Below are 27807 nucleotides of genomic sequence, written 5' to 3'. Positions count from 1 at the left end.
TCACCGGTGGCGATGGATCAGACATAGTCCGTATGCTAGGGGTCGAAAGGTATACAATATATTCCGTGCGCGAATTTAAACCGGGAACTGGTCGGGTACCGGTCAGTTCTCCAGGTTTCAAACCGGGCGCTGAGCAGCTTTTCCGGCCAGCTCCCGGACAGTAATGTTGTAACAGTTTGAATACGCCCGCCAAAAACAAAGACAACTTTACTCATTAACAGGTAAGCCCGTAGGAGAAGCTTTGACCAGGGCGGTTATTGGGATGATAGATTCTCCAGATCTCAAGGGATTCCTTGGACGACGATTGAACGATGGAGATTTATTCGAGCGCGCTCTTCAAAAACGAAAATCCAGAAATAGATAAAAATTTAACAAAATAAAGTTCACGCGTATTGATCAAACTTGTGGTTACAAAGGAAAGAAACCATCAGCGACCAAATTTTGAAGGATCAGCAACAAATAAATCGCACCAGAACATGACGGACGATGGGAGTTCTATTGGCCAGGCCAAGAATTAGTGAGTTCGAAAGAGGAAAGGGAAGCCGGAACATGAAAAAATATCCAAAAAGAAACGATTATGATAAGTTATAATTTGACATGTTATTTCAGTAATTTCATTGGTATACATTTTATTGAACTATAATCGTGATAGATGTTCGTCGTACCAATTTTAGTTGTACAATTTCTTTACATCGTCTTTTTAAATATTTATTCGTCTCTTTTATTCGGTTTTCGGTTCACGAGTCATGTAATTGGTTCTTACCGAATGTCCTAAATTCCGTTCCAATCATTTGAAACATTAAGTAAGTCTCGTTTCAATCTGTGTCCTGTAAGGCAAATAGATAACAAAAAAATGATAACGGATAATTTTGTTATTTGCGAGAGGCTCCTCAATTACCTTTAAATCTTTGTCGGAACAAACCGTGATAAGAAAAGTCCGTTACAATGTTAAGCTCGGCTAGACAGCCTAAGCCCAGTTGCGCTGTACGGTAACTATCCAGGATTTGCCGTTATAAAAAAGAATATTAAAAAAATTGTTGATGTTAATATTTTTTGTGAGCACAAATAGCATTTAAACAACTTATTAGCAAATAACATTCATCATAACGCATTTTACATTTATTAGAAAACGTAACGCAGTATTTTGTGCTAATCGGGGCTCGAACCCCGTCGATTGCAGTGTTCAAGTTTACTATTCGGGTATCCTACCTACTACGCCAAACTACTTTGTAGGATTCATGACTTTATGTTATTGCTAATACAATGCACGATCTACAGACAGGTATGACAGATAATGCAGTCACTGAAAACTCATCAATAAGATTATAATTTCAGAATTCGTACTCACAATACAATTTTCTATGAATTCACAAAAGCATTCTCTTTTCGAATTTAGTGAATTGTTAGATAGTCCGTAAATTTACAGTGTAATTATCTGAAATTGAAAAATTACTTATACCAAAATTAACGTGGTAATTCTTTGGGCTTTGCTGAGATCTGATACTGTTAAGTATTTTGTGTTAAGTTTATACGCGCACAACTTGACTAGATTCACAAGAAAATTCCGCGAGTTTCCAAAATCTATTGAGAAACCATCGGAGAAAACTTGTGATACAGTACGCGTGACATACTATCGACTAAAACTAAAATTCTCCAGGGTGATTTCAGAATTAAGATTTGGGAAATTCGAAATCTGACTAAGGAACTTAACTCCTTCTGCTGCGATACATTTTTAATTTCAACAGACTGTAATCAAATTTATTTGTACATTTATTGCGTGAATTCTAGCAGAATGTTTAGTAAATTCCAAATGCTGTATAGCAAATGTACAGTAAATGTACAAATATAATATATTGAGTTACATTTTTGTACAGTACATGTGTAGTAAATTGACCGTTTCGAACAGTGTCAATATATTTATATATAATATATGTGTAGTAAAAATGAAATAAATTTCATTTCAAAATATACTCTTTCATTTACAATTCATAAGTATTCAAAATAAAAAATAGTCTTCACGGATTTTAAACTCGTGCGGAAGTTATGCCGGACTTTCATAATTTATGGCCATTTTGATCCCGGTGAAATTCTGATAAAATTTAACGATAAACAAACTTACCTGTTCGCGGTATAATATACTTCGTGTTATGTATCCAACGAATACTAATGTGTCATCAGCCTGCCATTGAATAGTGCTTTTTTTCCATGGTGCAGTGGCCCGAAAATATTTGTAAAAAGGGTACCTCGGGTTAAGATAGGTCAAATGCCCCCCGTCACGAATTTCTGAATTTGTATGATTTTATGGTTGGTTGGGACCAAAAACTAAGGTACGTATGATCTATACCTCGCGAACCCTTTTTCCACCCTCCAAGGGTCGAAAAATGTGGTGGTTTGGATTTTGTTTTTCTCAAACCATAGAGGTGAAAAAGCTGAAAAAATTCATGGTAGTAGAGAACATTGGTACTTCCGTCTTAGAATTTCTTCAGACTCTTGATCCGCCTATAAGCTTTCTAAAAAAAATATTTCAACTTACAAAGTGGATTTTCATTCGACCAAAAAAGGGCTGCGGAAAATTTTATTCCACCATATCATTTGTATGGTTGAATACTACTTTCATGAATTTTCTTAGATTTTTAAACCCCGTGCGTCATGTCTAGAAATTCAAATTTGTGATTCATACGGACATTTTCATACCGAAACAGACTTTTAATGATTCTACATGGAAGGCTTCGTACAAAGAACATAGTTCATTACGCCACTAGGGACAGAAGTAAGCGATTTTGATGAGGGTGAAGTTTGCTGCCTGAGCGAAGCGAGTAATTAACTCTGTAAAGAATGAGATTTTTTTACATTTTACTCGAAATTCCCTGCATCGAGAGAGATTTATTTTTTGACATGATCAGAAAAAATACTTTTCGTCCCGCAAATTTACTTTTCTCCCGCAAGTTTACAAACAGTATGACGGAATCAAATGCCACTTTGTCCAGCTCCTCAGGTCAATAAAGTGGCCACGGTTCAGTCGAAAATAAAATCCTATATGCAACACGGGAGTAAAACCGATGATTCCCTCGGGCTTACTGCCCTCAGGAATAATCTGCGGCTTTACTCCCTTGTTGCATAATGTACTATTTCGCGATTTGGTTTTGTTGCGGCATTTTGTTACTAATTTTTGTTTCACAAATCTTTGCTTCTTTCAAATCGAATAAAACTTTTGAATTAATCTCCCGAACGAGATGAGACAAAATGCAGTCTTTTCGTCATTCAATGCCATAAAAATTCAACCCCCTGACTTTCTTTGAATCTTCAGGATTGCATTTTTGTCTCATCCCGTTTAGATAATTGCTTCAAAATTTACATTCGATTCGCAAAAAAGAAAAATTTGAAAAACAAACATTAGTAACAAACTGCCGCCACAAAACCAAGTTGCGAGGAAATTTTTTTTTTAAATGCTAAATCTTTTCTTCAAAATGTTTTCTTGCATAGAGAATTTTCGTGATTTTTTTTGATAACATTAACATGTCAAAAATGAATTTAACAAGTAAAACGTATTTTCGAGGATTTAGCAAGAACCAAGCGTTTTTGATGTCTTTCCTTGGGCCGCTCTCACGGTTAAGCTATTGAAGATCGAAAAGTGCCACCACAAACTTTCTGACAATAAATTTTATGCTCTACAAGATTGGACCCACACATTTTTGCTCTATCTCTAGCCGTTCTCCTGGCGTTTGCGGTAAAAGTGCACGTGGCGCGAAAAACTTGCATTTAATTTCCACATTTTCGTTTTATTTTGCAAAAACACGCTGGCGTAAAATCACAATAATTGAAATTCTTATTATGTACGTCGTTCCAAACAGTTTCCATATTTTTTCATGGACTTGCGATATAATGGAATGTGAGGCCATAAAAATCGCTCATTGACTGGGCTCTTGATATCTCGTGTCTAACGGTATAAGGTCGTGTGTGCCATTATACGACCTTTTACCATGCATAAAGGTAAAAGGGCGTATTTTTTTTTTTTTTGTATTCACGCGAAAAACATGAGATTATGTTCAGAAACGTTGAAATTGAAAAATTGATCAAATAACGGTAAAAGGTCGTAAGTACTGTCGGTTACGCCCTTTCATCCCTAACTTTCTGAAAACGCACTACTCAACTAATGGTATAAGGGCACATGTGCTAACATACGCCTTTATATCATTATCATAAAAGAAAAATTCGAAATCGAAAATCAAATTTTTTTTTCTTTAATTTCGATCTATCTATGCATTTCAGAGGTTTTTGAAGCGTATGCAAATAAAAAAAAAAGTGGTGTATACGCCCTTTATACCATTATCTTCAATTATTTTTTTTTCAAAATTAGAAGTTTTGAAAATTCATTCAAATTTCAATTTATTTATGAGCTTCAAGGGTTTTTATAGCGTTTGTAAGGAAAAAAATCAGATACGCCCTTGTAGGTACTATTATCTCTAAATTTTTTTATTATAATAAAATTATTTTTCAATACGTTCGAGTTTTAATTAATCTTTGCGTTTCGGATGTATTTATAGCATTTGCAAAGAAAAAGTAATAATTGGCGGATACGCCCTTATTCCGTTAACAAATGTAATAAAACCAAAGTAAAGCTAGTGATAAAAGGGCATATCCGCCGACATACGACCTTTTACCTTTATTTATTTTTTCGTCTAATTTTAATGTATCTATGCGTTTCGAGTATTTTTATAGCGAATGGCGCAAAAAAAAATATATATATACGCCCTTTAACCACCAAAATCGCATTTTTGGCACATACGACCTTATACCGTTAGGCACGCGATATAGTAGCGGGGACTTTTTCATCGCCTACTCGAAGTGAGTGATTTAAGAACCGAAACTAAACAAGTGAATCTTCCGAACAATTGAGAATCAGTCAATTATGTTGGTCGGTAACCTTGGTAAGTATCGTAGTGCCGCGGCTTGGGCTCAATAGCGTGCATTGCGTCGCTTGCATACTTTCTGTTCGAAGAACTCTGTGTATAGAAATCTGCGTTGTGTATCATCCAGATACCTGCAATGGATGAAGAGACCTTGATCCTTCTTGTTGAAAAGTACAAACCATTGTACGATATGTGTGACGCGCGCTACTCGAACCACCAAATTAAAGAAAATTGCTGGAACGATATTTCAAGAGCAATGAAAGAATCAGGTAAGTTGTACGAAAATTGAGTTTATCATCTGATTTTTGTAAGTATGGGATTACATTTCACAGTCATTATAAGTATTATTTATTTCTAAGGAAATGCAGAATAGAATTTGATGGTCTATCGTATCTTTTTATCCAGTAAAACTATACATTTCACCTTCAATTCTGCATTGAAAATGTAGTTTCAAGTTATCACACTTGCGTTCAGGGTTTTTTTTTTTGTCAAAATTGCGAAAAAAGTAGGTTTCATTTTTTCATTTTCATTGCATTTTGACATCAAAATTTACACGACTTTGACGACTCTTGTGTAAAATTGCATTAAAAAAATGAAAATAAAAACTGATTGAAGATACAGCTGCCCGTGTGAAGCGTGTTTTTGATTGCAATAGTATGCGATGTACACGATGCTGGTAAACCGCCCTTCGGAATAAAAATTAAAGAGCACAATAAAAAAAAAGTTAAAGTAGCGATGCATTGATAGTTATAAAACTTAAATTAATAAAAAATTTACAAATTATGATGCTACCTAAAAATGTGCAGTTAAAATTTGAGGTAAATCCATCAGATACCTTTATTACGTCTTCACCGCAGGTTCTCAGATTCGAAAAGACGCTTTGCACCAATAGCAGTATGTCCTATAATTTGGATTTTTTTCCGAATAAAATTCCACATGCAAGTGAAGGCGAACGGTTCAGAAGTATAATTTCGTGGACAATGTTCGTTAGAGTATTATTGAAGGGAAAGAGCGAACAATTTAAAAATATTCAGTGACTGGAATTTTTTTCAAAAAAAGTTATGTACATTCAAGATTACGTTAAACATTTCTGATTCCACGTCGAACCATTTCGATTTGCCAATCGACTGAGCCTGCAGCAGAATTAAAGTAATCTTTGAACTTATCTCTGACCGCTATTGCCTCGGCAGTCGCATTCCCTCCGATGTTTCCCATAGGATTCAAAGTGTAAGCGCCAGAGTCATGTACACTTTGACGAATCGGAGGGTCATCGTTCATCAAAAAGTTGTGTAGGCAACACGTTGCTAATATAACACTATCCACGTGCTCTGGACTTAGTTTTATTCTTCGTTGGTAAATTCGAAATTTTTGAGTTAAAATTCCGAAAACATTCTCGGAAATTCTACGAGCACGTGAAAGTCTGTAATTAAATATTTTTTTTGATTCGTCATTCGCCAATTGTGAACTTGGGTATGGTCGCATGATATTTCTTTTGAGTGGGAAAGCCTCATCTCCAACGATCACGTGTGGCAATGGTACATCATTTCCAGGCAGGGGTTTGTCTGGCGGCAGGCACAACGTTCCATTTTCCAGGGCTTCTCCAAATGCACTCTTCCCAAAAATTCGTCCATCGCTATTCTTTCCATATGCCCCAATGTCCACAGCAATGAAGCGGTAGTTTGCATCTACGAGTGCCATGAGCACTACACTAAATGTTTTTTTATAGTTGAAATACAACGAGCCGGTATTGCTAGGCGCTTCTATAGTGACGTGTTTCCCGTCCAGAGCCCCGATGCAATTTGGGAAGTTCCATCTGGTAAAGAACATATTCTCTATCGATTTCCACATCTCCGTCGTGGGTACCGGTAAAACTTGCGGAGAAAGCCTTCTCCAAATCACGTCACATGTCTCGTGAATAATTTCTCGGACCGTTGTGTCTCCCAAGCGGTAATTAAACGCTATACTCCTCATGGAATCTCCTGTTGCCAAAAATCTAGAATCAAACAATAACAGTCTACATGTTTATGCATACTAGTCAGAGAGCAGAGCTCTGTTGAGACAACTGATAGTGAACTGACTGAGCCAAACATGATGATCAAATATGGCCAAACGAGTTTTTTTCCGATTGAACAAATTGCAATTGGTATAGAATAATCAGTTCAGTAACCTGTGCTGTCAAATAAAAAGCGATTCATTCGATCGAACTGAGGATAAAGCAGAAATAATTTTATTATTGAAATATAATTGGTAAAATCAATGAATCCTATGAATCCTTTCTCATTATTTATGTATTGGCAATTCTATGTGAAAGAAATCAATTAGTCAGCCAGATCTTCAATTCTATTTTATACGTCGGTAGACAAAACGGAATAACATTTCTCGACAGGTAAAAGGTTTTTAAAATTGTAAGATTTAATGGAGTAATTTGCAGTGCGGATTATTTGCATGTGAAGCAAAAAGAAAAGTCTCTGAAACATTCCTAGCGTCTTAATTTTCATCGCAGTAAATAAATTTTTTTTTCACATACACCTAGTATCGCGCATAGACTACCATATCCAGTACTGATTTTGAGATTCAACACCTTTCACGACAATTTTTTTTTACATTTCTAACCAACTTTTACTAGGGTTCCTCCTTATCTTTAGGCTTTCGCTTTTTCGTCCCTTATGTATAAAAATGCACCTTCTAAATATTTTTATGAACCCCTGCGTCCATACGAAGTTTTTCCGTTCACTATTCGCTAGCCTAAACCTATACGTCATAAATCTAAAGGTACTTAGTTCTCCGAACAGTCTTTCTCTCACTCTACCTGTAATGTTAGTCTCAAACTATCGTCGAAACTACAATCTTTTACAATGTTTTTCAGTGGAAGATTGCAAGGATACGTGGCGTAAGTTGCGTGATGCATATCGAAAGGCAATGAACGTACGAAAAACTAAAAGTGGACAAGCTGCAATTAAGATAAGGCCTTGGAAATATGAAAAACAGATGAGTTTTTTAGCTTCATATATGGTGGACAGAAGAACACATTCAAATTTTGAAGAGCCGAATGGTTTATCTTCAGAGTCACGAACCACTACCCCAGAGGATAATTCCCCATCTTTGTCTATTGAGGACAATAATGACAATAATGCAGACGATAACGATGTGTTAAATCTTCTTAACGACCAAAGTAAGGATTTTTTTTACAGTAACTAAAAATCGAACCTATAATTTGAATCTCTTCCATTTTTTTGCTTTTTGCACGTGAAAATATCTGATGCAACAATAGTACATTTCTAAACGAGTATGGATAAGGTTTTTTGACGAGACGTAAGGTTTACGGCACGAGCCGAAGGCGAGTGCTGTAACACGCGAGTCAAACAACCTTATCGATACGAGTTTTGAGCATAATTTTTCATCACGAAAGCCAAGAAATCGCGACAAAGTTGCGATTTTGAGGTTAGAGTGCTGAAAAACTATTTTCTACCGTTTCGGATAAATGCGACAACCTGAATAATTCCCACCGTCTGGGTAGATTTCATATCTCATGAGGAACAATGACTTCGTTGAAAATAATGTTCGTCCTAGGCTTTATACATTTTCCGTCACACACACACAAAAAAAAAAAAACATTTGGACAAAAAGTTAACTTTGAAAACCATTTTTGATTATTGACATGTTTCGGAGAGGGAGAAACGTGTGGGCTCCCTGACTCTTCCACTGTCAGTGACACATATATGTGTAAAAAAAAGTAGTGCCAGTTTTGCTTCATGACGCATTGTACTCGTATGTGCATATTGAAAAATACATGTCCATACTATTATAATGTCATCTTGCACGAGCATCTCACGGTTTTGAGGGCACTAAATACAAATCTGAAATCATTTTTTGCAGAAAATGTTCCTTTTTGCTTGACAGCAAAGGGATTAAGAAAGTGTAGACCCCGCGACATGAGATTGTTCGTGTAATTAAGTCACTTTGATAGAAAATTTTGATCTAATAACACCATAAAGTGCTTCATACCCAAAAGTAAGAATTATTCGGTCAATAAAATCAATCCAATTAATGTGTTTATCATAAATGATCAAGAAATTAATGAAGCTTGTTTGAAAGTTATGAAACTTTTGAAAATACTACATGTATTCAGATGGCGGTAAATCTTGATCAACGTTCAACAACAAAGTTCTGAATTTCACTCATTCGTAGTTGAGTTATTTTGAATTCATAAAACTTGAACAATGCGTTATTACTATTCAAAGGAATCAAAAGAATTTTTTATTTATTCTGGCATCATCTACATCAAATAGGCCAAACCACCTCTGACCACCTTGGTAGATCCGTTTTTTTATTCCAAACGTAACGATTTCACTTTCCAGGCATGGTATCGCATCGTCCAATGTCTACACCAGGTTTGCGGAATAGAAATAAGAAGACCGTTCAACCAGACAAAAATCCAGCAATTGAGGTTGCGAGTGTGCTGTCAGATTACTTAAGCACCAAACAAAAGAAACCTAAAGAAAACAGCTCCAACTTATTAAAATTCTTTACCACGATGGCGGAAACGGTGGAAACATTTCCACCGCGATACCAAGTGGAAATTAAATCTAAAATATTCACGTTAATTAACGAATACGAGATGCGCATGTTAACTGGTTCTCAGAGCGACCGGCTACCCGCTGCACCACAGATTCGTCGTGAATCAAACACGATGGAAGCTGTTCATCACCAACGAATTCCGAACGTATCATATTCACACTCCGAATCTGGTCATCATTCACCCCATCGACACACTGACGATACGATCTATAATGAATATGATAGATATTCAGTACCACCATCACAAACCACCGTCAGCGAGGTAATCGATGAACATGCACCATCATATACCTCCCGCGCTGACAACACTTCGGACACAGCAGCCCCCGTGTTATATCAATTATAAAATACTTTCAATTAACGATATGCGATACTCGACCAGCATTGCGGTGAACTCAACCGTTCGCAATAATGGCATACGTGTACACAACACGTTTGACAATAAACATCGTGATATACATAGTGCTAAATCGCGGTCAAATGAGGTCTACGAAATTTATGGACGTATATTTATAGAATTAATATTCACACTATAGTTATACAAGCCTGTGTAACACAATTACCCATAATCCCGTACAGCGGTGTAATTCCTAGATCATACTTTTTTCATCTAATACTCGAAAAAATATTTCAATTATTAAAATAAATACTTTTAGCTTGCCGTAACGAATAATAAAAATGTAAACTTAATCTAGACTATTATTGTCTTATCAAACTGGCTATTACGAAACGTTGGAATCAATATTCTGTTTCTATCTATGACAATTACTTTCAACACGGGTCGATGCACGACTGCAACCTCGACTGTGGCTTTCCAGTATTCAAGCACCTCATTCAACGAGCAAAGTCTTGTATTATAAACCTTTACGTACCCAAATATGTGAAAATATAACTATGATGCTTGTGCAATGTTCTCAACTTTTTTGACTGTACGAATGACCTTTTTTTGCTGTATGAATGAGCTTTCTAGTAAACTTGATGTGCTACTGCTAGAGTGAGACCAACGAGAACTAAGCTTTCAAAAACCATTCAACTGTGTTTCTCACGGGAGTAACGGATTTGCAAAAGCAAGCAGCCAGATTTAGTAGCTGAACGTGCTAACGTTGGTTAAAATGAGGTAACGACGGCTGACAGTCAAAATTTGATCAAATGTCATGTCATGTTGTCAATAGAAGTTAAATTCCAGTCGTGAGTCTTTTTACTGTATTGTCCTAAACTGAAGAGATTTGGTAGGTTCGACTGCAAATTATAGATGCTAGGTTCGGCGTCATTTGTTGTGATTTCTTTTTTTTACAAATTTGTAACTGCTTGTTCGAGATATTGAGAAATGATACAGTAAGAATAGATAAATCGAGGAATCACAAAGGGATTCGACCGGGGCTCGGACTGACATTTCCGTCACGGAAAAACATAATTTCCCCAAAGTTTGAGACCCGTCGGTAGATATTTCAAGCCACAACATCGAAAGATGTGATTTTTCGTTTTATTCATTTTTTTTCTCTGCATATTCTAAACCCACCGACTTAAAAAAACTCTCGAATGACGATCCAACTAAAAAACATGGTAAAAAAATTTTTTCGTTGATTTTGGCGGAAAATTACAATTTTAAAAAATTCCCAAAATTTTCAAATTGTGATTTCTGCTTTACTTCTATAGGTGTTGGTTTTTTTTCTTTTTCACATCACCGCCTTTTATCGTAAAATCACTACGAATGATTACAAATTTTTCGAATCACTGCGCCATCCTCAAAATCATTAAAAATCAAATTGTAATGTAGATTTTTGTGAATGTCAAAATGTATAAAAAAGTAGCGAATTCTCGAAAGATATGACCAAAAAGACTCATAACTTAATCTAAGCACGAAATTCAATTTACACGACACGCTCACTCGACCAAAAAAACTTGGGATGCAGTAAAATTTTATTTTGGTAAGCTAAACAACTTTTTTGAAAATATTTCGACGTGATATTGATAATTCAAAAAATTTAAACCAAACAATAATTCTCTAGACTTATTTTGTTGAAAATTGCATTTTACATACGATTGTGAGTTTCCAAAAAATTGTTCAGCTTACCAAAACAAAATTTTACTGCATCTCAAGTTTTTTCGTTCGAGTGAGCGTGTCGTGTATTATCAGTCTTTTTGGTCATATCTTCCTGAAATTCGCTGTTTTTTCATACATTTTGATATTCACAAAAATCTAGATTAAAATGTGATTTTTATTGATTTTGATGATGGCGCAGTGATGCCAAAAATTTGTAATAATTCGTACTAATTCTACGATAAAAGGCGGTGATGTGAAAAACACACGTGACCAACACCTATAGAAGTGAAACAGAAATCACAATTAGAAAATTTTCTGAATTTTTAAAAATTGTAATTTTGCGCCAAAATCAACGCAAAAAATTTGTTATCATGTTTTTAGTTGGATCGTCATTCGAGAGTTTTTGTAAGTTGGTGGGTTTAAAATATGCAGAGAAAAAAATAAATAAAAACGAAAAATCACAATTTCCGATACTGTGACTACAAATATTTACCGACGGGTTTTAAACTTTGGGGAAATTTTTTTTTCACCATAAAGTACAACTTTCGGCCCCTCGCGTGAACGGGAAGTTGTACTTTCCGATACAGGGGGTGGTGAAAAATATTATACGTCACACGGGAGTAAAAAAGGCCATCCCAAACTGCGTTCTTGCCACCGTCGCCTGCGGCTTGGTTGTCAATCTCACACGCAGTTTGGAATAGCCTACTTTTCCTCCCTAGGTGCATAATATACTATTTCCCTGGCCAGTCCAAGCTCCGGTCGAATTCCTTTGGGGGCAGTTTTGACATGCTTATCCGGCTAGGCTATTTATTATTACGTTACGTCTTCAAAAAAATCTCAATTGGGTTTTTAATATTGAATTTCGTGTAAATTAAATTCCACGTTAGTGTTTAAAAATTAATCTTCAATTATGGGTTCAGTCATACAAGGGCATTATACACGCTAGTTTGAGAATTTCATATGACATCGTACGGTAAACGTGTTGTAAATTTCATATCATTCAGCAATGTAAACGCCAATTTATTTATATTTACCTTATACATACTGCCAGCCGTTCTTCTGGTCCTATGGGTCTTCGAAATGATGTGTGTTGTTTGGTTAAATCACTCTGTAGAAGGCTGAGCAACTCTTGAAATTTTTCGAGCGTCATGCGGAAATACTGATAAAATTTTGTGCCATCACGGGCGAGTTCTGGGAATAGGGTGTGATATTCACCGTGAACGTTTCTTTTCCGACAAATGTCGTGCACCCATTTCTTTTTTCGTTTTTGGGGTTTGCAGGCTTCTGCACACAGAAGCGCGACGATGAATGCATCTTCTTCCGAGCTGTCCATTGCGAGATCGCTGGTAATACAGAATCACAAAACAAAGTGGTGATGGGTGTTGTTAATTTTCTACTTCCATAGCAACACATTGACAAATTCTCATGGAAGTCAACGTAGTGAGCGCCGTATGACAGGAGCGTATCGACGTGAAATGATTCCAATAAAAAGAGTCCAATCGCGGGCTCTTGTACAATTCACCGTACCTGTAGTTTTATCGGATGAAAAATTTTTCAACAAAGGAAATTGTGAAAGGGCTTAGCATGTGAAAACGGCCCCCAAAGGGATTCTAACGGGGTAGGGCCGGCGCCAGGTATTTTTAAATCGAAGTAAATCCAAAGGGGCTGAAAAAATTCAGGGTGGTATGTGGTGGTTTTCTATCTGTAATTCAAATTTTGCTGGAAAAAATCTCGATCAGGTTTGTAAAAAAAAAAATTCAAACAGTCAAACAGTCAAACATGAGCAAAAGTTTCTGCTCGGACAGCTTCCGATCGAGACGCTGCGAAAACGGATGAAGAGCAAAAATGTATGGGACCTAATTTGGAAAGCACAAAATTCACCAAAAAAGTCTGCAAGGGAATATGTCCATCGTCAATGGCGTTGGCAAGGGCGCCCGAACTTGGACGATAAAAACTCTTTTTTTTTACGATTTTGACGCGCTTCAAAATGCGTCTCCGGACGATCTCAAACAGAACATCGATGTCCAAACGTTTCATTAAGTTTTATCGTACTCGTATCGTAATGTACTATTATCAAACGTTTGGACATCGATATTCTGTTTGAGATCGTCCGAAGACGCGTTTTGAAGCGCGTCGAAATCGTAAAAAATACGAGTTTTCATCGCCCAAGTTCGGGCGCCTCCCATGCCAACGCCATTGACGTTGGACATATGCCCTTGTGGATTTTTTTTTTTTAACTCGGCGCTTTACAAATTTGGTCTTATACATTTTTGCTTTATCTTCAGCCGATTTCGCAGCGTCTCGATCGGAAGCTGTCCATGCAGAAGCTTTTGCTCATGTTTGACTGTTTTTGAATTTTTTTTTATAAACCTGAACGAGATTTTTTACAGCAAAATTTGAATTACAGACAGAATAGCACCACATACCACCTTGAATTTTTTCAACTCCTTTGGATTTCCTTCGTTTTAAGGCCAAAAAATTGCCTACGCTGACTGGCCTACGGCTCCTACTGACATTTTTATCACGGAAAAAAAATCGATCAACGTTTGAAACTCGTAGGCCGATATTTGTTTTCCACATCATTGGAAAATGTAATTTTTGGTTTTTATTTCGTTTCTCTACATCTTTTAAACCTATCGACTTACAAACAATCATGAATGACGATCCAACTGAGATACGTGAGACCATTTTTTTTCTCGTTGATTTTAATGCGAAACTCAAATTGTAAAAAATCCAAAAAAAAAAAAATAAAAAATGCAAATTGTCATTCCCGCTCCACTTCTAGAGATGATGGTTTTTTTCACGTCACCGTCTTTCGTCGTGAAATCACTACGAATCATTTCAAATTTTTCTGAATACTGCGCCATTATCAAAATAATCAAGACTCGAATTGTACTTTAAATTTTTGCGAATATCGTAGTATATGAACAAATAGCAAATTTTATAAAAATATAAGCAAAAAAATAAATTAATTAATCAAACTGGCCACCTAATCCAGACAAAAAATCCAATTTACATGAGAGGCTTAGGCGAACAAAAAAACTTGAAATGCAGGAAAATTTTATTTTCATAAGTTGAACAACTTTGTAAATCATACTTCAACGTGATACGGATAATTAAGAAAATTTAAACCTGAAATTGATTTTAGTTTATTCTTTGTACATAATATCGTTACATTTTATTCTTCCAAATGTATATTATTCTGATTAAACAAAATTTTAATGTTAGTTTAATATAAGTTTTGATTTTACATGTATACGATAGTAAGTTTTCGTGTACAATGCAATTTTCGACACAATAAGTCAAGAAAATCAGTTTCAAGTCGAAATTTTGTCTATTATCAGTATCACGTTGAAACATTTTTTACAAAGTTGTTCAGCTTATCAAAATAAAATTAAGTGGAGCGGAAATCACAATTTGAAATTTTTTGGAATTTTAAAAAATGAGAATTTCGCGCCCGAATGAAAAAAAACTCACGTATTTCATTTGGATTGTCATTCTTGATTGTTTGTAAGTCGATAGGTTCAAGAGAAAAGAAATGAGAACCAAAAATCACATTTTCTGACATTGTGGCTACAAATATTGGCCTAGGAGTTTGAAACGTTGGGAAATTTTCTTTTCCATGACAACAAAAATTTCAGTGCCAGCCTCGATCGAATCCCTTTCGAGGTCGTTTTCACATGCTTATCCCGCTAGGCCCTTAATTGAAATGGCGGGGTTGAAAGGCCCTAGGGGTATAAGTGTGGTGATTCGGCCCCGGAAAGATATTTGAATGATACTTAGAGGATATGTTGGTACTAATAAAATAATAAGATCCTGAAAGATTCAGATCATCAACTCAATTGGTTTTCGAGAAAAAGCAAAATGTGTAAAAAATGAATTTTTTTTTTTCAGAATTGACTGGACCGATTGATATAAAAATTTATTATATTTTGGGGGCTGATAAGAGCTCTTAAGAAAAAAATGAACAGCTATTTAGCTTCATAAGATCCTTGAAAAAAAATGTTTTTCGTTAAATTTCATTCTTTCACCATGATACAATTTTGGCACAATTATGAAACTATTTTTTTTTCAAGCCTTATATATTACCCTACAACGTTATGAGTTTTTCAGATTTTGAAAAAAAGTATACCATAGTCAGCCCCCTGACACTGGACGATAAATACGGTTCGCAAAATGTCCTCGCCGTACCGTGGCGCTAGTAGTCACCTGACCGGCATGCATATATATGTATGATATGGTCAGCTGATAGAGCCTGGAAAGCTGTCTGCCGGTGCCGCCGGTGCTGCCGGTCTGGTGACAGCCAGCGCTGTGTAGTGGCGGTTTCGAGAACTAAAAAGCGAGGACAAAACGCGTTTCGTTTATCTCATAGGAATAGCAGACCAGTGTCAGGGGGCGGACCATAGTAGAAAAAAATAAAAACCATTTTTCGGCACAAATAATAAATTTATTCAAACGTTTTGAGCTTTAATTTTTTTATTCTAATACATATTTAGATAATTTATAACTATGTATTAGAAATAATACTTCATATTCAAATCAACAACAATAATTTTTTCGTCATAGTAAAATATTAAAACAGTTAAAAATAAGTAATCAATTATATATTAATTTTAATAAATATTCTGAGGAACTTTTTTTTTATTACAAAGCTCGATTATTAATATATTTTTATAAACTTATGTCATGAATATAACCAAAGTTTATTTTATTGATGAAAGACAATAACATTTATTTTTATTTTTGCCTTGACATTGAGAATTTAAAAAAAAAAAGAACGTATGGGGCATTGCATGTCAACTCGACCAATGATCTTCCCTCAACATTTTCGATTTGCTTCCCGATTTTTTATATGATTCACCGATCTCAAAAAAGCACTCCTAAATTTTTTCAGATTTTTTCCTCCAATCGTTAATTTTTAATGATTATTCAAACCCATCTAAAAATTGGCATTTTCTAAAATTCTCAAAAAATGCTGAAAAATTTATTTTTCATTTCGATCATTTTTGCACCAGTCCCATGATGGGACTGACTTGCTTTCTATTTTTTTCAGCACTTTAAACATTTTTACTCAACAAAAGACCATATTTTAACGTTTGCAAATTCTTCAAAAATTAGCAAAAATTTTATTCTCCGATCCGATTAATTTTCCTGGTGTTTTGTTGATTCAAAATGTTGCAAGGGCGAAATAAGTGGACGAAAATGGTTCGATCATGGAGTGAGTGTTAAAATAATCGGAATTAAAAACAAAATTTGCAATAATTTTTTGAAATTTTTAAAAAATGCCCCTTTTCAGATGGGTTTGAATAATAATTAAAAATTAACGGTTCGAGGAAGAAATAGGAAAAAATTCAGGAGTGCTTTTTCGAGATCGGTGAATCGATTAAAAAATCGGGAAGCAAATCGAAAATGCTGAGGGAAAATCATTAGTTGAGTTGACATGGAATGCCTCATACGTTCTTTTTTTTAAATTCTCAATGTCAAGGCAAAAATAAAAATAAATGTTATTGTCTTTCACGAATATAATAAACTTTGGTTATATTCATGACATAAGTTTATAAAAATATATTAATAATCGAGCTTTGTAATAAAAAAAAAGTTCCTCAGAATATTTATTAAAATTAATATATAATTGATTACTTATTGTTAACTGTTTTAATTTTTTACTTTGACGAAAAAATTATTGTTGTTGTTTTGAATATGAAGTATTATTTCTAATACATAGTTATAAATTATTTAAATATGCATGAAAATAAGAGAATTGAAGCTCAAAACGTTTAAATAAATGCATTATTTGAGCCGAAAAATGGTTTTTATTTTTTTCTACCGTGATATACTTTTTTCCAAAATCTGAAAAACTCATAACGTTGTAGGGTAATATATGTATAAGGCTTGGAAAAAAAATAGTTTCAGAATTGTGAATTTATTTCATAACCTTCGAGTATTAAAGCATACTTTAATTGATAGTAAGAATTTAGTTTATGAACAAGTGATTACCTTTTGGCAAAAAGTAAAAATACCAACACAGCAAAAATCTCGATGCATTACAAAAATTGACAAATTATATAATGAGTGGCGCAATTTGCAAAAAAGCTCTTCATTGAAAGGAATTGCCCAAAAAAGAAACGAGGATTCTTTTTCATCACACCTTAACAACTCATTTGACATTGCTCATAATGATGCTTTGACGATGGTTGATGATATGACTAAAATTTTTTTATTAAACCAACGTAAGCCTTGTCGTGTTGGGTTTATCGAAGAGGTCGAAGATTCAATTTCTGGTAAATATTGAAATAATTGATGTATTCTATGGATTATATTTAGAAATTACAATTTTTTTTATTTTCACTTTAGAGAGTTCTGAACCTAGTTCACAAATCGTGTCATCAGAAACAAGTTCTTTCAGTCAACGAAGTCTTCAGAGAGATCCAAGTTTTGTAATAGAATTAGATGAATCACCACCATTAAAGAAATCCCGAAGAACAATCGATATTTTCACTCCAAAATTATACACAATGTTGGATAAATGTAAAATCAGCGATCGTAATGCGACTGGTTTAATGATAAGTTTTCTTCAAGCTGTTGATCTCGATGCTAGCCAATACGTTGTTAATAGAACTTCAATAAAACAGAAGCGTGAAAAGTTTCGGGAAAGAAGAGCTGCAGAAATTCAGCAGAGATTTAAAAATTCAGAACTCAGCAGATTAATTATTCATTGGGACGGCAAACATTTACCTGACATTACTGGTAGAAATTTCGTAGAGCGTCTTCCTATTATAATTTCAGCAGAAAAAGAAACCAAAATATTATCGATACCCAAACTTGACAATTCCACCGGTCGTGCAATGGCCGATGCAGTTTTCGATGCTTTGCAAGAATACGGAATTAGTGAATTCGTAGTTGGTTTGTGTTGTGATACGACAGCTTCAAACACGGGACAATTCAACGGTGCAGCAGTGTTGATTGAACAATCATTGGAACGAAATCTCATTCTATTACCATGTCGACACCATATATTTGAAGTAATACTGAAAGCTGTATTCGATTGTCAAATTTTCAATTCATCTGGGCCGAACGTGACTTTATTTGTAAGATTCAAGAAAGAATGGGATAAATTAGACCTTACAAAATTTGAATTTGGAATAAATGATCCAATGATTTTTGATATGTTGCAAAATGATATTCTCGGCATTCGTGAGTTTGTAGAGATTCAATTAACTTTGAATCATAATAGAGACGATTATTTAGAATTTCTAAAGTTGACATTGATATTCATAGGAGTAGTACCCGATAATTTTACGTTTCATGTTCCTGGAGCTATGCATCAAGCAAGATGGATGGCAAAGGCTATTTACTCTCTGAAAATTTATCTTTTAAGATCTACGTTTAAGCTGAATTCAAATGAAAAAAAAAGCCTAGGTATAATTTGCGTTTTCATTGTAAAAATTTATATAAAAATATGGTTTATCGCATCATCATCGGTCAAAGCTCCCAATACTGATTTTAAATTGATACAATCGATTTACAATTTCCAATTAATTGACAAAAAAACGTCCTCTGCTGCTTTGAAAAAAATTTTAAATCATTTATGGTACCTAGCTCCAGAAAACTGTTTAATGGCATTGTTTGATGACGACGTTGACAAAGGAACGAAAAAAAAAATGGTTCAAAATTTGTTCGATACTTCAAATAAAACACATGATTCTTTAGATGAAAGTCAAATCTACAATCCGAAGAAATTAGTTATTGCTGAAAAAGATGTACCAACATTCTTCGAACAAGGATTGGAACAGTTTATTAACCCTTCTTCAATTAATTTCTTTCTTAAGCTGGGTTTGAACACAAGTTGGTTAAAAGAAGATTGCGAAAAATGGCAAGAAAATGAAAATTACCAGAGCTGTTTGAAAGTTGTAAACAATTTATCAGTTGTAAACGATGTTGCTGAACGTGGTGTAAAGTTAATGCAAGAATATAACGATTTATTTACAAAAGATGAAGATCAGAAGCAGTTTATAATTCAAATTTTGGATGATTACAGAGCTCGAAACATAAAAAATACAAAAGAAAGCTTAATTAAACCTTGGGATTGATAAATTAATCCATAGAAAATGATATTGTACTTTTTCGTTCTTTACATAAATAAATAATATCAAATATAACTTGGTAATCATTAACTAAATCTATTTAAATCAATAATTGCGAATAGAAGTTAGAAAATTGTTCATATTTTAGGAAAAACAGAATTTTTAGCTCTAAGTATGGTGATAAAAAAAAAATTTTGTAGAGAATTTAATTTTCTACAAGCCGTTTTTGATGATTTTTACCCAAACTTAACTACTGAGACAAATTAAAAAAAAAAACCATAATTTTATCGAAAAATTAACTTCAATTGGCCGTCGGCACGTGTTATTTTTGTTTAAATCGCGAAAGCAAAATTTTCCCCGTAGTTTCTCATCAGAAGGAAGGATTTTTTCGGGCGCCGCAAAGATTTTAATTTTTAACGACCACCCTAATAGATATATATTATTATTGAAAATCAATTTTTCCATTTGCTTACCAATACCATGCACCTAATTTACTTTGACGACTCCGACTGCTGCATGGAAATCGCTTTCATCCTAAGGGTTAGAAGCAATCAAAACGAGCCTTATTGTGCGTCATGCGTGTATTCCCTACCTGCGATGCCTTGCAGTTGAAATAAACTGAGGTTTGAATTTGATTTGATTGCTTTTCTATATTAATTGCATCAAGTATACGTTTTACAATATTTTCGGATTTCTTCCACCAGTCGTCATGGCTGAAGATTTCAGTTTCTTGCCCCTCTGCCATTCTGTCCTACCAAGAGGATTACAGTATATGCAATTGGCAATTTTTTCCACAAGTCATCATACGTGGAATATTATACAAGATTTGAAAAATGATATCATATGCTGCAATTTAATAGTAAAACATTCCAGAGTACATAACCTACAAAAGATGTACATTTCCACATGTACATCGAAATAATTAATTCGATAATTAACAAATATATTATACTTATTTGAAAAAATATTATATAACGATAATAATTTCACAATATCTGCACAATGCTTTGAAGACTTGAGTACATAACCATACGCGCGCCTGTTTTTTTTTTGAATTATCGCTCACAAATATGTGTGTCAAGCGTCACTAAACACTGTCAAGACCTTCGAGATCCCTCGATAAATAAAACTTGCGATACTTTTTGCGAAGTAGCGCTACACTTCAGCGATAAACATCGCTATCTTCTACCTACAGAATCGTTCGTAGCAACGCTCGTCGATAATTGCGGTTAACGATATCGTTAGCTACCGAATCTCGTCTACAGAATATCGCTACAGAGGAATAGTTCAAAAGTTACGAAATCGGCCCCAACGCGACATTGAGGTCACGAAGGCAGGTGAAGACACCACTGATATATATATACACTGGATTGGATATTACCGTATACTCTACGTGTAAGCTCGTGCGTCCAATTGAACAATTGAATTTCCGCCATCTTGTACAGAAAGTTGTCACAAAATGCTCGCTAGATTTGAACTGCGTAATATATGCTATTTAGATCTAACGATGTATTCGTCACACAAAAAAGTTTTTGACGAGTAAAATAATGTTTGATACATTAAATGAAGAACAAATCATTTTTTCAAAAGTATATTATTATTTATAATTATATGGTGTAAAAGATCATTAAATAACATGACGAAAAACTTGTATTTAGGCGTAATTTTTCTTTATGTTCAAAAGAAGTCCTCAATTCTGAGAAGTTTCCGTCCATTATCCTTTATCCTATGGTGGGCTGAATTCCATACGAATTATTCAAAAATTTGTATAACACTAATTCAACCGTTAGAGAATCCATTTACCATCCATTGATCATCAAAGTGGAGCTTAAGACATGTAAAAAAAGTTTTGAATTAAATTATATCGAATTGGGTGAGTAAAAACTTTATTCAACAATATGGAGAATAAAACATTCCTTGCAAACGTTAAGGCATTTTTATAGAGTTGCGTGCAATAAACCACAACCGTAATATAATTAGTAGTATCAATCCACAATCCATTCGCATGAAGAAAAAGTTAGAAGCACAATCGAAAGAAAATAAAAAAGATGTACATATCTGAGCATGCAAATCAGGTACAGATGTGTAGGTGATCATGTAATTTGATTACATTCACTGTGGTGGGCCGATCGGATTCATTCTGAAATTCGGTCTGCTGCAAGTTTTCACCTACAGATAAGTTAATAATAAATAACGACAATGGAAATACACAGAAATGTGTCACACACGATTTTTCTGTAACAGAGCACTTTATAATCTGTAGGTAATTAACCGCTTCGATGGCATTGACGCAATAGTGCATCACATCAACGTGTCTTCATGCACACTGAGTTTTCTCTGACCTAAAAGGGATTAATAGTTTCAGATCTTACCAAATAACGTTGGGATACTGACTTTGCGTAGAGTTACATAATTTTTACTTTTCTTCTGAAAGAAAGAGGGTTCAAAGTCGTCAGAACACAGAAAGCTATCACTTGATGGAGACCACGGTTCAATGTTTATATTTGCGATCCACTGCTTCATAATATCAGGTTCATCCAATGGGTACCTACATAACAAGCAAAGTTTAAATTTATTAATTCACACGTTATGTTGCATTGAGTAGCGGTACTTACTTGAAGAATGTATAGCCACGTCTACTCGTATATTACTCGGTGACGAGACGAACACTCTGATTTTGGGTTGTCAAATATAGTTGATACACTGTTCTTTTTCAATGTAATTAGGAATCCTGTCCTATCGAAGCAGTCATTTGTAAAATGAGCTGAACACACTGTGCTATTTCGGTTTGGCTTCCAGTCCTTCCTCTCCATTTCTTTTAACCACTGCTGAAGGCGCAACGCATCTTTCACGGGAAATCTACATATCGAAATATAATTTAATCCCTGAGTCAATAATACCCGGGTTTTCAATTTCAATTATAATAAGATCGGTTCATAATTCAAGTATTGTGAATTTTTACTGACACGATTCGTACGTTATAATACTCGTTAAATATAATTAGTAAATACTTCGTATGCTGACATAACCTCTGCAAGTTATCATTTGCAGAACACTTCAGCGTTGTATACTCACTTGTGAAATGATCGCCCACACTATGTTGATTGCTTTGTTTTGCAAAAAACGCAGGTACTCATTGTGACCTCAATAATTGTTACCGTAATTTTCCATCGCAATCGATTATATACACTGTAACGTGGCAGTTCGGTTAGGCCTGCCCGTTACAAGAGACTCCCTGAACCCTGGGCGAGATCCCGGAATCAGGGTTTAGAAAATCGAGTCGCGAAATAATCCTAGAGAGCGCCAGAACTGGAGTCGCGCACCCGAGCTTCGACAGGGACGAAATAGCGCATTGCGACCAAGATATTTCAGGCTTTGTTTTTCTTATTTTTTTTGAGTGCACCGGCTACCCTCCAGCGACCGACTCCGACGCTGAACATCTTTCGAGGCAAGGCGAAACCACGGAGATCTCGCGGGAAGGACACCGAGGCTGCGGAGGGGGAGGCAACGCAGATCCCTGCAGCGCGGGAATCCAAGGCGGACGCGATTCCCGCTGGCGGCCGGCGCGCCGCAGCCTCCCCGCTCGCCCCGCCTACGCCCAACCAAGGCAACCGCGAGGTACCAGCTAGCGACGAGGGAGCACCACCCCGCCCAACCCCAGGACTACGTAGAGCTGCGCGGGAGACGACATCGCGATCTAGCCTTAAGTTCTGCGCCGCGTAGAGACGACAGGTGCGGGTCAAGTTGCGCGATCCCCAAAATCGATGGCAGATCGATTGTTGCGCATTCCTAGGGTTATGACGTCACGAAGGATTCGCGGGACGAGATCGGCGTTGCGGCCGATCGGCCAGCTGAGCTCACTCGAGTTCTGGCGTTCATAGAGAGTTGGCGAGATAATAGAGTGCGCGTCGGTGCCTTTTTTTTTTGTTTATTGCGACGGATTTGCGAGGGATGGCAGCCCGGGATCACGAGGGAGTGGGCCCGTTCGTGTATTGGATGTGAAACGGTAAGCGCTGTTAACCTTCTTGCGAGAGAATCTCGAGAGATCATTAGTAAAGGCTTGCCGAGGACGGATAGCCAGTGAGGATTGGAGTTAACAACTGTACTCGAGATTCTTTAGCCGATACCTTTGCTTGGTGACCGTAGCCTGAGTTGCGCGCAAGGGAGTAGCGTCAATTTCGGGGGATCCAGGAAATCGAGTCGAGCCACGGGTTGAGCCGAGACATTATTGCCTCGAGTTTGAGTGTAACCGAAGTCCGTTACACGGGGTCATTTTTCTTCGTCCGGTACACCCTCCATTCTCGTGTAGGTCGCGAACAGTCTCACGGGGAGCATTCGAATTCGCGACTGCGTCCCGCCGTCGCAGAGAAAGTGAAGCTCGCGTGCGCGCTGATAAAAATATGCGTTCTTAGAGGAGGGTCGTGGGTGTCGCGACGAGCCTCACCTCAGTTTAGTTTTTTTTTTTTTGGCATAATCAGTTAGTATTGTAACGTTTTGGAACGTTACGTTAATAAAATATGGATCCGTGAGTTTACTCATTAAGTCAAAGAAATCAAGAGCGTGAATAAAATATCGTGAAAATGCTTTTAATGCGTAATATGTGTTTCTCGTTTAAAGTCTGAAACAAGACTGTTTTTACAATAATGTCGGTTGGCGCAGCAACCTTATTCTTTTTAAAGACATAAGAGGTTTATAAACGTCTTTTATCTATGCTGACTACTAGATCATTAAAGAGGGGGCAAAACGGGTGATTTTACCCTTTGTAACACTACTCCCCCCCGAGGAAAAGAGTTGTCCCGAGTCGGGAAAGATAAAACAATTATAAAAGTATTCTAGTAGTCAGTGCTCAAAGGTGAGTTGGAGCTGTGGCTCTAAAAATTTAAGAACTCCCTTTTTTACTATCTGGCATTTGCCCACAGTCTCAAGGTAAACCACAGAAAACCTTGAGCAGATAGTTGAGCGTTAAATAATTCCAAAAATTTATGTGCCTTGTTTTTACAAAGGTGTTATCTAGTGTCATGTGGCTTCATGAATTTGAAGACGACAAAATCATCCGGATCGCCGTCGAAAAGAAAATTCATTCCTCTTCAGGGAAAATAGTGCGGTGAAACAAACACAGATGTACGACGAGGCGGGAAACGATACATGAAAGAACTCTCGGTCCTAGGCAACATAAAACTGATTCCCTCTGAGAACCGGCACAGGAAACAGGGAAAAGGAATGGGTGACTGAATCCAAGGCTTCTCCGGAGACAGCACACCCTAGAGTTTGGAGGACAAATGTGAGTGGTGGTATAACAATTCAAATTCACTAAGTGAATTTGGGAGTTAGTGAAATTGGGAGAATACACGAATAAAATAAATTAAATTTGTATTCAAAAGAAAAGAAACGGTCTTATCTGAATCATTTCTGCATCCTTCTTCAAAATAAGACCACCAGTCATCTTCAGGAATCGGGGAAAGATTGGATGGGAAAAGGCTGTGTCAAATAACCTGAAAAAGTACTCACAAAAACTGACACTTAAGGTTAATAAAATGTGAAAATCAAGCAATCGCTCATCGACCTCGAAAAATAATCGTGGCTCTTTTCACATTGATAAACCAAAGCCTATTCGACACAAAACTTGATTCAAAAGAAGAAATTTCTAGAAAGAAACAATCGAAGAAAACAAATTTCAAATTGATCAGCAACTCAGAAATAACGAATCATTATAAGAAAAGTAGTCATTGAAGACAGTTCTTTTCCGACTCTAAAAATGGATACAAAAGAGCACACCTACATAAACGCGGCAATGTTGGCCAAAGTATTCCTTCACGAGAACGCAGGAGAACTCAGCGAAATGGAAACTTCAAATTTTTTTAACTCTCTGTGGAGAGAAACGTCCTGCGGTTAACTAAACGCAGTTTCTGAAAAAGGGAAAAGCGGCTACCTATGTCAAAGCTGCGTTGACTCACAGTGAGTACATCATATCGAGTAACACAAATAAATTATAAGAAAATAATTTTTGTTTCAATCATTTCTTTAGCTCTAAACCCGAATTCCTTCAACACGAAGTCTCCCTTCATTTAACCTTCTGAAAAGAAAAAGCGCTATGTCGCTTGTGCAAACAAAGTCTTTACGACATGGTGAAAAAGGCAGAAGGATGCGAGGGATGTGACGATGTAAAAGAAGAATTGAAGAAAATTTTAAATATTGCTCGTTATTTCCCTTTAATGTAATTTAATTTCAAAAATTAAGTTTTAGTTAATATAGTTTTTTGTTGACCAAAATTTTTTTTTTTTTTTTTAAGAATAAAATTCTTTCAGTATTAAATTCAAAGGTTTAACTTTGTCCGTGTGTCATTGCAAGACAGAAACTAGAATAAACTTGGTCGGCTGTGGATTCTGCATTGATAACCAAAACAGGAGCCGACAAAGAAGAAAAGGTTTGTTTTACTAGCCAATCTTCATGAACCTCATGAATAGTTCTGAGTAGCTCTGAAGAAATACTCGATTCCTCCTCACGAGAACGGGAACTAACTCGAGCAAAAGAAGTTTCTGGGGAAACTCGCAAATAAACAATCAAATCTACTCTGAGCTCAGACGAGCGAATGAGAAGATCAAAATTTTTCGTCAATAAATGAGATTCGAAGTCGCGAAAATTACCTAACCTTCGACGAGCTTCTACAAAACAATTGCTACTGTATATCGATCTTTCCATCACCTTTACAGGTAATGAAGTCGTCTGCAGATGTCTATCTAACATAACCATTTCAGCGAAATGCTGAAAATAATAGCAATAACGATCTGGGTCTTGATACATCAAATCTAGAAGATGAATTCCAGCTACATCTCGATATTCCTCAAGAGGTTCTAAAAGTGTACAGACCTGGCGATCTGCTAAAAACCTCTTGGTAAAAGTTGTTTTTCCGCATCCGATATTTCCTTCAATAATAATCGTAAGCGGTCGAGTTTTACTCAAATGAATTCCGAAAGGTAAATTCTTCTCCCTATCGATAACCGACTGTAAAGAAGGCCAAATCGATCACAGTCGTCAAGGGTGTTCATTTGAAGATCTAACCTCGAAGGAAAATCCTGGTCTTGGAGAGACTGTTCCAGGTTGATCTTCTTCAAAAGGAGCAAGACGATCCAAGTGAACCACTTTCTGACGCGAATGAGGAGATCTTCGGATTCTATAAACAACATCATTTATCCGGTTAACCACTAAGTAAGGGCCTTCCCAATTTCTTTGTAGCTTCGGACATCGTCCTTTCTGTCTTCGAGGTTGAAAGAGCCAGACAGAATCTCCAGGATTACATTTTAAATCTCTGGCTCGAATATAACGAGTTTTTAATTTATCTGAAGCCATAGAAATTCTATTCCTAGCAAAGTGATGAATTTCTTCTAAACGTTGTTGTAATAAAAAGGCATAATCTGTTTGATGCTGTCTTTGCACAGGAACAGGGCCTTTCTCTAAATCTGACGGAAGTCGAAGATTTCTTCCAGTAAGCATGAGGGCTGGCGTCTGTTTCGTCGTCTCATGAATCGCAGATCTGTAAGATAAGAGGAAGAAAGGGATCCAGGAGTCCCAGTCTCTCTGATTCTGCTCTACGAAGGACGACAAATACTGTAGCAAAGTCCGATTCAGACGCTCTGTCATGCCATCAGATTGCGGATGAAAAGGAGTTGTACGAGTTTTTCTAACCCCTAAAATCTGAGTAACCTCTTTCATTAAGGTTGACTCAAAATTTCGGCCTTGATCAGTATGAAGTTCTAGAGGAACTCCGTGCCTACAAATAAACTCTTTAACGAATGCCTGTGCTACAGTGGAGGCTTCTTGATCAGCGAGAGGAACCACTTCAGGCCATTTCGTAAAATAATCAGCAATAACCAGAGCATATTTATTTCCAGAATAGGTTAACGGGAGAGGTCCGAGAATATCCATTGCTATCCTTTCAAATGGAGCTCCCACGTTGTAAATTTGAAGAGAACTTTGTCCCTTCGCTCGAGGTCCTTTCTTTGCCGTGCAGATTCGACATTTTCGACACCAATCTTCAACGTCCATCCGGCAACGGGGCCAAAAGTAGAAGTTGCGAATTCTGCCTAGAGTTTTATTTGACGCGAAGTGTCCGCCTGCAGGAGAATCATGATAAAGAGCAAGAATCTCTGGAACTCGTGACCTGGGAACCAAAAGTTGCCACCTGATTTCTTTC

General features: G+C 36.2%; 1 protein-coding gene across 1 annotated transcript; it reads right to left on the bottom strand.

Annotated features, from left to right (window-relative positions):
• Positions 1-5990: 5990 nt before the first annotated feature.
• LOC124293407 lies at positions 5991-12865 on the bottom strand. Its single transcript, XM_046734251.1, has 2 exons — positions 12567-12865; positions 5991-6903 (listed from the first exon to the last, which is right to left on the bottom strand). Exons 1-2 carry the CDS (start codon positions 12863-12865, stop codon positions 5991-5993), a joined length of 1212 nt encoding a protein of 403 aa, XP_046590207.1.
• Positions 12866-27807: the final 14942 nt, after the last annotated feature.

Source organism: Neodiprion lecontei, chromosome 3 (genome assembly GCF_021901455.1).
Source record: "Neodiprion lecontei isolate iyNeoLeco1 chromosome 3, iyNeoLeco1.1, whole genome shotgun sequence".
NCBI classification, from domain to species: Eukaryota; Metazoa; Arthropoda; class Insecta; order Hymenoptera; family Diprionidae; genus Neodiprion; species Neodiprion lecontei.
The sequence above is the reverse complement of the archived record's forward strand: the minus strand, read 5'-3'. Positions and strand labels throughout refer to the sequence as shown.